General features: G+C 41.8%; 1 protein-coding gene across 1 annotated transcript in view; it reads right to left on the reverse strand.

Moving 5' to 3' along the window:
* The window catches only part of SPTLC3 (serine palmitoyltransferase long chain base subunit 3), a 118,305-nt gene extending 104,717 nt beyond the window's left edge, over positions 1–13,588 (reverse strand). Inside the window, exon 1 of the mRNA XM_058679697.1 lies at positions 13,166–13,588. Within this exon, the coding sequence (XP_058535680.1) occupies positions 13,166–13,282 (117 nt within the window). The 5' untranslated portion in view covers positions 13,283–13,588. The remainder of the gene's footprint in view (positions 1–13,165) is intronic.
* Positions 13,589–14,063: the final 475 nt, after the last annotated feature.

The following is a 14,063-nucleotide window of genomic DNA, read 5'->3' on the forward strand; positions in this document are numbered from 1 at the left end:
TATTGATGTCTCTGCCTTGGGCACACGCAACTCAGGAATCAGGTACTAGTTCTCCTGCTGGGTTTGGAAGTCAGCATTCATCACATCATGTTTAAACATGGAATGGAGGGGCCAGCCTTATGGCAAAGTGGATAAAGCTGCTACATGTGACATCAGCATTCCATATGGGTGCTAGTCAACGTTCTGGCTGATCCACTTCCCACCTGGCTCCCTGCTGATGACCTAGGATGGGCCAAGAGCTCATGTCTCTACTGCCCATACAAGAGACGCATAGGAAGCTCCCAGCTTCAGCCTGCTCTAGCCCGTCTTGGCCAATTGGGGATGGAATTAGCAAATGGAAGATTTCTCTGTCTCTCCCTCTCACTGTGTGGCTCTGATTTAAATAAATAAACAAATCTTTATAAATGAATGCAGTTTTAAAAAGATTTATTTATTTTTATTGCAAAGTCAGATATACAGAGAGGAGGAGAGACAGAGAAGATCTTCTGTCCACTGACTCACTCCCAAGTGACCGCAACGGCTGGAGCTGAGTTTGAGCCAAAGCCAGGAGCCAGGAACTTCCTCCATGTCTCTCACATGGGTGCAAGGTCCCAAGGCTTTGAGTCATACTAGACTGCTATCCCAAGCCACAAGCAGGGAGCTGGATGGGAAGTGGGACTGCTGGGTGCCCATCCATATGGGATCCCATCTGGGATCCTGGCACATTCAAGGTGAGGACTTTAGCCACTAGGCCACCACACCGGGCCTTACATGAACGTGTTTTAAAGATAGAACTGAGGATGTCCAAATATTCAGAGGAAGACAAATCCATGGAGTGCACATTCTTAACCATGAATATGAAGACGTGAAGAAAAAGTAAATGATTATCAAAAAGAGATTTATAGGTAGTTTTGCATTCCTATGTACCATGTAAAACACTTTTACTGTCTGGCTATGGTAATATAAGTAGAAATCAATATTAATCTTCTTTGAGGCTGTAAGAATCAAATGAGTTTTTTAACTTATGACAAGTTGTCCTCAGAGTTGTTCTAAGGAAGTGTAATGATCAAAATGACACGTTTTATGTGCTGAAGAACAGAGGTTTCCAAGGTATTAACTACACATCCCTTCTTCCAAGGAGCCATTGCTGGAATACCACAAACAGAGGAAGGGCCCTCCTTTAGAGACTTTGTCTGCTTTGCAACGCCACATGTAAGACTAAGGCTGAGTACATTTCCAATGGCAGATGATGCTTTAATATTAATCAATTGATTTTTATCCCCCCCGGGGGGTTAGTCTCATGTTAGTGTGACCTTGAAGGTGGTTTGTCAGCTTTACTGAGTCTCCTTTTTCCATGTGGGAGACAGAGGATAGGAAGAACTGTAAGGATTTCTAACCTAAGATGCCTAGCGCTAGCTGGATTATACTAAAGATACAATGGGAAATGCCCCTTCAAATCTTTAGGACCATGGTTGTACAGGAGGGCTGTTTCTCTAATTGACTGCACGTGACCCTTTTCTTTACCCCCATTGATCGATAAATGGTACAATGACTAAGTCTCTATTCCAGAAACCAAGTTCTCCAATGTTACCTGAGCAATTTTACAACATCTTACCAAAGTTGAAATTGCTTATGAGGCCCTATTCGGTACCCTTTTGGTCAAATTATTATGTTATTTGTTTGACCAGGTAGTCAAACTTTTATGTTGATATTGAGATATTATAAGAAAATGTCAAAGTCTGTGAAAATTGAATTAAAAGACAAGTTTATTTTGGTATAGAAATTCTAGAAATCTATGATTTTTATTTTCATAATACACATTTTTCCATGAACTTTAAAAGGCTGTTTTATTTGCATGGATTTCTAGCCTTTTTTCCACAGTAAAATTACTTCTCAAATTCGCTTTTTCAAGAACTTTTTGAGGGTTCCTGTACGATATACTCCAAACTAGGGAACCAAACCAAACCAAAACAAATAAAAAAATATTTTAAGGAAGCAGGACTTTTAAAATTAAATTGAAACAGAAATTAAATGCTACTGATTCATTCTAATGATGTTTACTATCTCCTAACTGGAGATGAAATATGCCTGGATTTCAGGGAAAAAAGACTAAGGGTTTAGAACACATGTGGCTGTCAGCAGGTGTTACTAAAGCTCTGTGTTTCCAAACATTGGGCATCTAAGAAAACCAAGTAGAAACTGTTTTCTTATCAGTTACCCCATATGAAAGATGTGAAACATTTTTATTTACCATTGAAATAATGTGTAAAGGAAAGACATACACAAAGCGATGCCAGTACTGTCCCTTAGAGTTCCTTCTCCAAACGCCTAAGGTGTGGCCAAGTGAGGTGTGTCACCCAGGTGGCAGGCCCCTCAGTGCTTGGGCCATCGCTTACCACTGCTCACCATGCACATTACCAGGAAGCTGGGATGGTGAGCTCAGCTGGAACTCGAACCCACGAGGTTCCAATACTGAATCCATCTGTGGCTAAACTGCTTGCCACATCAAAATTAGCACCTGCTTAACAAATGCTTACATCACACTATATGCTTTAAAAACATTGTAAATACTAACCCGTTTTGATTTTCAATAAACCATACAAAGCTGACACTGTTTTAAAGTTGTGTGAACTGGGTCATACAAAAGTAAACTTGCCTAAGACCAAAAATCTAGTTAACAGTCTATACTGTATATGTTTTTGTCACTAGAAAAAATGTTTCTTCCTTCTACATTTTCTATGAACATCTGAAAACTTGCAGAAAAAGCAAAAGAAATTAAACTCACATATTTGCCACCTAGATTATAAAAGTCAACATTTTTCTTTGTTTTTATGGTGTGTTTTCCCATTTGTTCAGCTTTCTGTACATCTTTTAATCCACATGTTTACACATTTCACAAAAAAAATTTTAGAATCAATCCACTGTACACTAAGCATGCATTTTACTAACTAGATTTCAATGTTTGTCTTTAGGTGTAATTTTTTTTCCCTTAGAGGTAAAATTTATATACAATGAGATGCAAAAATGTGAACAATGTTATCAAAAGAGTTTTGACCTACATTGTCTTTTGATGGTTTTTATTGTTTTCTTGTTAATATTTTGTATATTTTCTTAATAGTGAATTAACTCATAAGTGATCACACTTGCTCTGAGGTTTACAGACAAGCCTATGTACTAGATGAACAGGGTTTTTTAGTCTTTTAAAAAACTAACCATGTTAGCAACAAACAGAAAGCTAAATAACATTCTAAATGGGTTGAAATGAGCAATGGTAAACAAGTGATTATTTGAATGAATGCCCTTCACTTGTTCTACCATATTACTGACTACCTATTGTGCACAGACACTGAACCAGGGAACTGGGGTTTCACTATACAGCCAGGCAGAAATTCCTGCCCAAGTGAGCTTCCCATCTAGAGGCAAAAGCAGAAAAATATTCAAAGTATCTGCATGTGTGTGCGTGTGTGTGTGTGTGTTGTGCAGTTGTTGCTTAGTGGTAAAGAACAAGATTAGGGTGGGAAAAGGGGCAGGAAGTGAGCATGTTTTTCAATTGGAGAAAGAATAGCAAAACTAAATCTCCCATGGAAGGTGATGATTTGGCCCAAGGCTTTGAGGAAGGGAAGTGAGAAGCACGTGGCTATCTGGGAAAGGGTGAAGAGGAAATGCAAACATCACAAGGTGGGAGGAGATGATGCAAGGCTGGCTCGGGAACAGAGAGCAGCACGCAACTGGAGCTGGAGAGCAGATGTGTCAGGGATGACCTGGCCGCGGAGCCTTAAAGTTCATTTCAAGGATTTTGGCTTTAACTTTGAAGAAAATGAGAATCATGGAAATGATCTGGGCAGAGGACTAACATCTCTGAATTTCATTTCGGTAGGCCCACTGGCTGCTGGATTCAGTTCTACAAATAGGGGTAGAGGATTGGGAAAGGGTAGAAGAAAAGCATGGTGTGTTTAACAGGGATCATTGAAATCCTTGTTATTCCGCCCATGAGAAGTAGGATGGTCCCTTTGCCTGCAGCCTGACTGGGCATGTCTGTGATGACTTCAAGCCAGTTTGTAGTCCCAGCCTGCCCATCCTTTTATGTTGAAGTTGGATTCTCTGTTCCAGTTCTTCCAGCCTGGATAATCGTGTCATCCCTGTTGCGACTTCACTTATCCTGGTGTGGGAAAGTTACCTTCACCATGCATTTCCTGAATTCCTGCCTGGAAGAATCCATGAGCATAATGAAGTCAGTGTTATTTGATGTTACTAAATGTTGGGAAGATATCTTATACAGCAAGAGAATACTGAACCCTGGGTAAACAGGTGGAACTCTTTCAGTAGCCTAGGTGAGAAATAATCATGGCTAAGACCAAAGTAGTTGCTGAGGAGATGAGGATAGGTGAGATTCTGCATCTATTGTGAATGCAGGCTCTTGCTTTGCTGACAGCATGACTACAGAGTATGAAGAACTGAAAGCTGTGAATGATGCCACGGTTTTTTTATGTGAACCGTAGGAATAGAGTTGCTATTTATTGATCTGAGAAGGATAATAAGGGGGCCAGGATGTTTGGGGAGGGTGCAGTATCAGAATCATACTTGTGAAGTTTGAGATACCTTTAAGTTGAAAAGATCAACTGGCTATTGGAAATGCCCTCTGCAGATTCAATGTGTATTAATATTCACATGTGTTGTATATCAAGTAGTCAGTTGGAAATGCTTATTATTTTTGTATAATGGTAAGATCATCATGAGTAATGATAGAGTTTAAAAAGAGAAGTTGCACAAAGGACAAGGTCTGGGATCATTATATTACATATTGGTCAAAAATTGGAGGAAGAACCAAGAAAAGAAATCCCAGAGGAACAGGTATTTGATGGAGGAGGAAAATCAAATGTCAGATCCTGAAAACTTAGGAAACAAAAGGTTTTGAAAAAGAGGGAGCATTTGTTTGCATCAATTACTGTTAACAGGCCAACTCAAAGGAGGACTGAAAGGTCACCAATGAGTGAAAACTGGATGATTCTGACCATTGAACACCTATCATACACCGGGCAGTGAACTGAGCAGACTTTAAATAGCAGGAGAAGAGAAAGAGATGAATACATAGGGCTGTCATTTATTGGATATCTTCTGTATGGACTGATGTTTATTACAAGGCTTATCTATGTTTTGTACTTTAATCTTCATTGTAACCTGATTAGATATGGGTCAAGACATGAAGCTACTAGCCCGATGTGACACAACTGTGTCAGTAGATCAGGGGCTCAAACCCGGTCTGACATCAAAGTGAATGCTCTTTCCACTGTTGTCCCTTTTAAGTGGTTTATATTTTCCTAAGAAATCTCAAGGAGTGCTAGAATGGGAAAAGCTACCATTTTCATGTCTTTCTGATGAATTCAATATTACTCAGTGTTCTAGGAAAGGATATGAAAGGTAGTTTGGAAAGATATAAACACCAATGTATGATGGAGAAGAATGCAAAAGTTCTCATGTTGTTTAAAATAAATGTCTAACACATATATCCCACTGCCTTAGTTACTATGGGTTGTATGTGTGTGTGTGTGTATTCTTCATTCTGGGAAGAAGTGTTACTGGTTTTTCTGGTTGGGTTGTGAATGCAACTATAGTCTAATTAATAAAGGCTTTTCAGAGTTGGAGCTTGTAACCTGGAGATTTGACAAAGTCAGGGAATTTACAATTAAGAGGATATGTGCAATTTACAATTAAGAGGATAATCAAAATTTGCATGTAGCCTTTTCCTTGGGCAACTTTTGAAGGCTCAGTCAGACCAGATCTAGAAACATGGTGGCCAGGTTTTACAAGTGCATCAACTGACACAAAGTTTGTGTTCTTCCTATGAAATCCAAGAGATGAGGTTTGGAAATAAATATTGCAAGGTCTGTGATATTTGGATCAACATTTAAGAAACCAATATTTGAAATTAGAGTTAGTCAAAGAAATCCATGGTGTGTAGCTGGTCCTAAGAGTCCCTCACTCCTCTGTGTGTCAGCAGCAAGTGTTATTATAATAACCATGTCACAACACTCAGGTTTTCCTATTACTTTTTTAAAACTAAAAAGTCAATTTAAAGGGGTATAGCATAAATTTCCTGAGTCAGTTTTCCCATATACGTATAAGAAAATAGCACTCTATTTATGGCCTCTTAGTACCTACAGTTCAGAGATTACAAACTGGTGGCTGGTAGCAGTGTTCTTTAGAAGCCCAAATAATTTGCATCTATTTATTTGTGTATTTGTTTGTTTGTTGTATTTGAAAGGCAAACTGTGTGTGGGGTATATATGTGGTGTGTGTGTGTGTGTGTGTGTGTGTGTGTGTGTGTGTATGTGTCAGAGAGAGAGAGAGAGAGAGAGAGAGAGAGAGAATATGAATCTTGTGTTCTCTATGTTTTTTACTCCCCAAATACCAGCCACTGCCAGGGCTGAGCCAGTGTGAATCTAGGAATTGGCAGCCCCATATGTGTGTCCCACATTGACAGCAAGTACCCAGCAACTACTAAGAGCATGCATTTGCAGGAAGCAAGGACTAGGAACAAAGTCCAGTATTCCCCTGTGGTCTGCAGGTGTCTCAAGCAATGGTTGACCCATTGTGTCAGACTTGCCCTTGAATTTCAGCTTTTGAAATTATATGCCAATATTTAAAAAATAGCAGTCTCCACTTGCTCTGCATAACCATCCCACATTTGGAAGGCAGAACATCTCTTAAGATGGGACTTTAATCTCATAGCAACCCTGGGTTATATTCATTCTTATCATTTCCTACTATGCTATGCCAGCAAGTCCCTGACAGCCCTTCCAGGCATTTACAACCCCACCACTGTGGAAACCAGTGGTCTTCAATGTGGACAGTTAGGTGGGACAGCAGGATCCAGACAGCACTATGACAGGTGGAGATTTGTGTAGAACATTCTCTCAGGGAGGCTTACATGCTCTTACATCCCTCCCCAAATATTTCATCTAAATTGCACATTGCCTAGCTAAAATTTTTGTGGTTGTTCTTATCCTTTCTTTCCTAATATGATGGCAGCAAATTCCTTGTACATGAATTTTTAGGTTGGTGTCCTTTAGGATGTATGTTAAGCCTACAGCTGTTCAGGTCTACTGAGACAAATGTAATCATATCAATGAAGAGCTAAGTGCGTATGTGACTAATACCCTGCAAGTAATTCAGTGAACACAAACTATATTTCCTCGAATTAAATTTCCAAAGAGAATATTTTTCCAGAAAACTTTAATTGGTAGATAAAATTAATTTGCAATTCATCATTTGAATTGTAAATTAAAAGCAATAAATTTAAAAGCATGTATTAATTAATTTAAAAATATTAAATGCCACTTTAAAACATTTTTTTTAGTCAGTGAAACACTTAAACACATACATTCTCTTCAGCTGAGTCAATGTTCATAGAAATGCAATAAATGACAGGCTTCCTCTGGTTGACTAATTTGGCAAAGTTCCAATGATTCTACTTTTATGTTGGTAACATTCAGGATGCATTCCCTTGGCTTTTGTAGCCAGATACTCCCTGGTACATTAGCAACTTAAGCATACAGTCCTTGTGCCAAGCAAAACAAAACAAGAATTTACAGTACAGGGAAGAGCATTTTATCTCCTGGCTGAAAAAAAATCCATCTATGGCCAAAACAAACTCTTTCATGAATGTTTCAACACAAGCATTGAAAATGATGGTGAAGGGAAATTATGGGATGACTTTCATGGGCATTTTAAGGAGATGTAATGTCCATGGGTTCGTGGTCTGTTGCTTTTGATAACCCCACCACTGAACGCACAACAGCCATCATTCAGTCCCTCTGGAGTCTGTGATTTGGGTGGAGTGCACTAGGGAAGCTCTGCGAAGCTCCAGGCCTGTCCGTTGCAGCTGACGGACTCTGGCCACGGGGACCTCCTGCTAAGATAGCTCATTCCCAGTCTGCATGTGCATCTCAGCTCAAGAGCCCAACACGAACATCAACTTGCTGTGAGCTGTGTAGACTGCCTCCAAGCATCTTGTTTGTGTGCCCAGTGTGTGTGTTCTAAGAAGAAAAGGTTCAAGCTTCAGGGCTTTTTGTAACAAGACTCAGGAGTCCCCGAAATGTCCCTCCGTCAGTCGATTGGCCAGGTCAGTCACACTACCTCTGATACCAATTGGCTCTGTCATCGTAGAAAGACCTGTGAAGGCTACTGCAAACAATATCTTATGTTTAGGGAACATTAAGAATTTACGTTGCAGGCTCAGTACAGTAGCCTAGCAGCGAAAGTCCCCCCCTTGCAAGTGTTAGTCATCCCTTTCCGTTTATTATTTTCCGTGTGTTTCCTGATTGTTAATATTTATTAATTTTTGCTCCTAAATTTTAAAGTCATTTTCTGGTGGAATAGATATGCTGTTTTATTTAACCTGGATCACATAGATTAATTCATGCAGAATTAAGAGAGTAATTCATCTTGAATCTCCCTATCCATGAGTATTGCATACCTTTCCACTTATTCCAATTTTCCTTCAGGTACATTTTAATACTCTCTTTGAGTGGGTCTTCAATTTTCTTCTTAAATATGTTTCCTGAAGTGTTCCAGATCATTCATGTGTCTCATGCTACTGTTAAGGAATATTTGCTTCCATTGCATTTTTCAACTGACTTTTATTTATTCTCTTCCATGATGTAGTCTACCACTTAGAGTTTTAGCAATTCAAGTAATTCAGAAACCACCTGCAGCTCAGTTTAAGAAATTTATCTGGTAACAGGAACTGGCTCAGTGTAGCTATGACAGGACCTATAGTACTATTTGGTTGATGTCCTTGGGAGAATTCCTGAACAGATGACATTTGTTTGTTGATGTAAACTGCAGTTTCCTTGTATCTCAGTTGGAAAAAAAAAAAACTTGAGGTCTACAACATTCTACAACATTTCCTGCCTGGACCTCAACTAGCATGAATTCCATAGCAGTAACCTACAATACAATTGTTTTGTAAGGTCATAGGTACTCCTCTGTCACAAGGAATTTAGCTGCATTATGTCCATAAAATAACGTTAATAATGATGAAATAGCTTATTTGACAAAAGAAATTTCCAAACAACAAAGCTTTTGGGTTGCATCATGGACGATGCTGCATTTAGTCAGATGTACAGTGAGATGTGGGAACTAAAGGAAGCAACGTTTGCAAACTGATCAGGAAAAGAATACAAAGAAAGTGTTTAAAGTTGTGGCCTAGCAACCACTTGTTGGAGAGAACTGTGCAGATCAAAGGCTTTAAATAGTTGCTTTGGATTGGTACAATGAAAAAAAGACCTAGAGGGCACCTCTTAAATGTCTGAGGATGTCCTGGCCATGACAGGACAGATTTATTTCAGGACTGAGCCTTGGCACTGCCCATGGGCTTCCTACTGGGACCACCTTGGAGGCTTGGATTTCTATGGCTCAACAGATCCAGGCAGAGAGACACCCTCACATTCATATGGTGTTGATCTCACAGACAGAATGCAAAAGTTGTTGGTCCAGGTGGTGTCCACAAGTCATGCAGAAGTTTGTCACAGGGTTATATAGTGTAGAGAAGACTCCAGGGAAATGATGTGTGGTGAAATCCTGCAGACATCTGTAGCAGAGACTCCAAATATTTCCAGTTACCAGCAATAAGCAACACCTTCTGGGGAAAGCTGCAGGTGCCATACGGCCTGAGCGAGTAATCATATGAACTATGACCTGTGAAGTCTCCAAGCTGGGAATATTCAAGGCCTTGTGGGCCCAGTGCTTCCATGCAGTGTACTCAAGATGCAAGACTCAACACTTCTAAGTTTTGTGTGCCTTGCTGGGTTTTGGTCTTGTTTCCAGTCAATCACTCCTTTCTATGTCTGTTTTTCCCTTTTAAAATAAATCTTAATCATATTCCTGTACTGCTATTTTATTTTAGTACCTTTTTTTTTCAATTTTAGAAGCTCACAGCTAGAAAGAATTACCTTCAGATATTAAATGAGAGTTTGCCCTTGAATGTGCAGTTGCTTGTTAGAATTAGCTGTGGAACTACTACTGGGGATGGAATCTGTGCAGTTTGAATTGTGAGAAGGACGTGAACCTCTTGCTGTGGTTTGGATATAGCTTGAGATGGTTCCCTCTAGGGATTATGTATTGCAAAGTTAGCTCCCAAGTGATACTGGAGAAAGGTGTGGGGTTTATGAGAGGTAGGGCCTAGTGGGAGATCATTAGTCAACTGGGGCTGTGTCCCTGGAGAGTGTCATGAGGCTGTTTTATTAAGGGCTCCCATGTGGCACTGTGATATTCTCTCCCCACCTAGCTCACACCCCTGTGCTATCATCCATCAGGAAGGGCCTCACCAGAGCTGAGCCAAGGCTGACACCCAGAGGTGCAGCAGGTGTATGTGAAAAAGACGAAGGACCGATCGCTGTCATTCCCTCTACCCTCTGAATTCCTGGCCTGTAGAAATCCTATACCTTGTTTCAAAAGGAACATATTCTTAATAAATATGGATGAATGAGTGAAAGAGTGATAGAAAAAAAAGCTGCATATTTAGGATCACTGCCTTCTGCTGCTAATGCTACAACAAGAGTAAAAGTTCTATAAAAAGTTCTATTAAAGACACCTGTAATCCCAGGACATTTTTGCTTTCCAGGAAAGGGTGATTAGAGAAATTGTTACAAATTATCTTTCATCCTATAGGATCAACTTAACAAAAAATGCAGACCCTGTCCAGTTAAAAAAACTACCTCTAGATGAACACACTAGTGTGTGTGAAGGAGGTGGGTGGACCTCCCCAGACTCACATTTTCCTAATAAGTTTCCGGCAAAGTCAGAAATAATTAGTGAGAAATAAAAAAAGCAATTATGCAGATCGTAATTACAAAGTAATTATGCAGAAGGGAGTCCATAAGAAATTATAGGAAACATGATGTTTATGGATTAGGAGCATTAGCAGCTCTTTTGTCTTTCACGTGGACATGCCCCTGAAGGGGGAGAGTGAATACCTTAGGACACGAGTGTTCTGTTAAAGGGACAGGATCACATGCTGGAAGTGCACCCATACATGGACTTCACCAGAGATGACAAGTTACAGCTCATCCGCAGGGCATACGGGGCTTCAACAGGGGGGAATAAACTCCACTGGGAAGATTTTGGCCTCTTTTCAGTCTGAAGATTGGGGTAGCAAGCCTGCATGCCACAGCCAGGATGTTCAAACTGGACTGTGTTGGAACAAAGGGAGAAAGACTTCTCAGTGACTGTTTAGTGCTGGTTTTCATATTGTCTGTTATGCCAGGAAACCCTGAAGGGAGCCTCCAAAAGGCATCTGGGTGAGCGAAATGTAGATAGGCAAGGAAAGAAAAGACTGGGGCAGCTCTGCAGCAGCCTGTGGGACCAGATGCTGCCTCACGCACCTTGATGGGAGGCTTCGCGGATTGCTGTTATCAACCAGCAAGGATTGTAGTCAAGATGAAGTCTGTTAAAAGGGCCCCAAAACAAACTAGGGTCAGGCCAGTGGCTGCGAGCACTATAGCAAAGCCAGCTTCACTCCCATCGTGGAAGGAACTGGGCTGCTCTGTAACACTACAATCTCATCAGGGCTTATTCTTTGGGGAAGCTATTTTGTTAAGCCACAGTTGAGGCTCTCACTGGAAGCCGAATTCAACTTAGTAGCACCTAAATATATCTGAGCCCCCTCAGGCTCTGAATGACCATTCAGAAAGAGTCAGTAAAAGCCCTAACCGCCCTGATATTTTGAGCTGCTGTTAGGGAAACTTCAATGTCAAAGGCATTTCTGTCCCACAGCTACACTAAGGAACAAGCCTTCAGCACTCAGTTCTGTGTTGCTTATAGTTGCTGTAATCAGCTCTCCATCTCTAACTTCAAGTACTAGAATGTGGTTACAAAACAATACCAAAACCAGAAAAGAAGTTGGGAAGGCATCTCCAACTGACTGAGAGCCTCCGGTGAGTAGCCAGCAAGTTGCGGGCATTTCAATGTATAAAGCATCTTGGCTACCCAGCAATGAATAGATAGATAGTGGATAGGACTGCAGTTTCTTTCCCCCAAAATGACAAGTGTTGAGTACTTTTTCTTTACACTGCTCCAGGTTTCAGACACTCACTTGGAACAGCTTAGTTCTGAGATGGCTGGTAGACACTCCAGGCTAGGTTCAAACTTCACAGCTGTATGTTTTACACACACAACCCAGGCTTCAGCTGGCCTCCTGCCTTTTCAGCTGGCCCCAGACGTTCAGTTCACTGAGTGGAACATTGGACCCCACCAGCCCTACCTGGCCTGAGATCTTAGATCTGATCTTTCCCCTGGGTGGATGTTGATTCTCCGAAATAAATGACTGGTTAGAGATTGTGTGGGGTTCCCTGGGCAGTTTCATTTCCCAACACTGAGGCTGCTCCTGTCACGGGTGAACTCACTCGCTCTGCTCCTGTGCAGAGTGACGGGGCATCATGTGTGAACTGGAGAACTAGAGAATTCTCATGCTTTGAAATTCCCCAATCTCTCCCCTCAACTGTTAGCTACTTCCCCTCAAACATTCTTTGACAGCCAGAGCAAAAATAAACCCTTAAAAGTCCTGCCGTAAAGATGCTGCTTTGGTTTCTGTGTGCAGAACATCACAAGAAGCCTGGAATGCCAGTAATGTTAAATTTCCAAAAAGAAGACTGGCCAGAAATGAAGCTGTGAGCGCTGACAGCGCTTCATTAAACACCACGGAGGAAAAACGAGAGGGACACGTCTTGGGTGGGAGGGGGAAATGCCACCTGCACCACGGAGTCTGGACAAAATTTACTTTCACTTCCTCCTTTTCTTCTGAAGCATGATAAATGTGACAGATTTCCCAGAAGACCCAACAATGGAACTGAACAGTAGGAGCCTTCAGATTTTTACCCCCTCCCAAAAATTGCTTGAGAGAGTAAAAAGGAAAAGTCTAGAAGGAAGGTGTGTGTTTTAGGGAGTCAAGGACTGCCATGGGTTTCTGTGTGTCCTCACTTGGTTTAGAAAAGAAGTTCCCTTCTTAATCCACGACTAAGCTTTTCGGGTAGTCGACCATTTGACGTTAATTAAGCCGCAGTGAACACTCAAAAATCCAGAAAACGCTGGAGGGAGATGAAGTTAAGGACCACCTCAAAGAGCTGTACAAGGAAGCACAGACAGGCTCAGGTGCTTGTCGCTCAGGGTGCGTCTGAGCGCCTCTTACCTCGGCTGTTCTCACTATTCCATTCTTGGGGCAGTGCCCGTCCAGCACGCCGTGGCCCGGGCTCTTGCAGCTGTGCAGGGTACCATTGGCAACAGCACCACCTCCAGGGTTAGCCATTTGTGGGGGGAGTGATGGAGCCTGGCGGTTCCCTCCAGAGGTCTGCCGGGGAGCGACACAGTTCCAGGCGCCAGGGGATGCAGAGAAGCACTTGAATGCTGAGCCCAGCCAGGAATCCGACCAGTCAGGCTTTTCCAGCAAAAGAGCAGCAGCCTGTCTTTTCACCCAAATCTTTGAAAGGAAAACCCAGTGGTTACCTTTACACTCCACAAGTCCAATCAAAAAGTGAGCTCCCGGGAGACAAACTTGCTAACAACACTGCAAAGGAAATGGCCCATGCCGGCTCCCCCTGGGGCCAGCAGGAGGAAACGCGGAAAGGCAGAAACCAAGCGGCAAGCCTCTGGGAGGCGGGCTGGGAGGTGGAGAGAGTTTTAAAGACACACACACACACACACACACACACACACACACACACACACACTCTCTCTCTCTCTCTCTCTCTCTCTCTCTCTCTCTCTCTCTCTCTCACACGCATGCACACACGCACGCACACTCCCACCGGCCTCTTGAATACTGCTGAAACATCTCCAGTTCTAGCTAGTTCCTCGCCTCTCCTTCGTCCGTGAATTGCATCTTTGAGCATCACAGAGCTCAAAAGTCAAGATATGCTTCTTTCTTTTTTTCTGTTAAGTGGCATTTGCAGGTGGTTGCTATAGGCTAGAGGGAGGAGGGCATGGAAAGTTATTGTTTAATGAGAACAGGGTTTCAGTTGGGGCAGAGGAGGAAGGTTATGATGGTGGCTCATTGCACAACAGTGTGAGTGCACTAACGTGTGACTGAG

Source organism: Ochotona princeps, chromosome 22, assembly GCF_030435755.1.
Source record: "Ochotona princeps isolate mOchPri1 chromosome 22, mOchPri1.hap1, whole genome shotgun sequence".
NCBI classification, from domain to species: Eukaryota; Metazoa; Chordata; class Mammalia; order Lagomorpha; family Ochotonidae; genus Ochotona; species Ochotona princeps.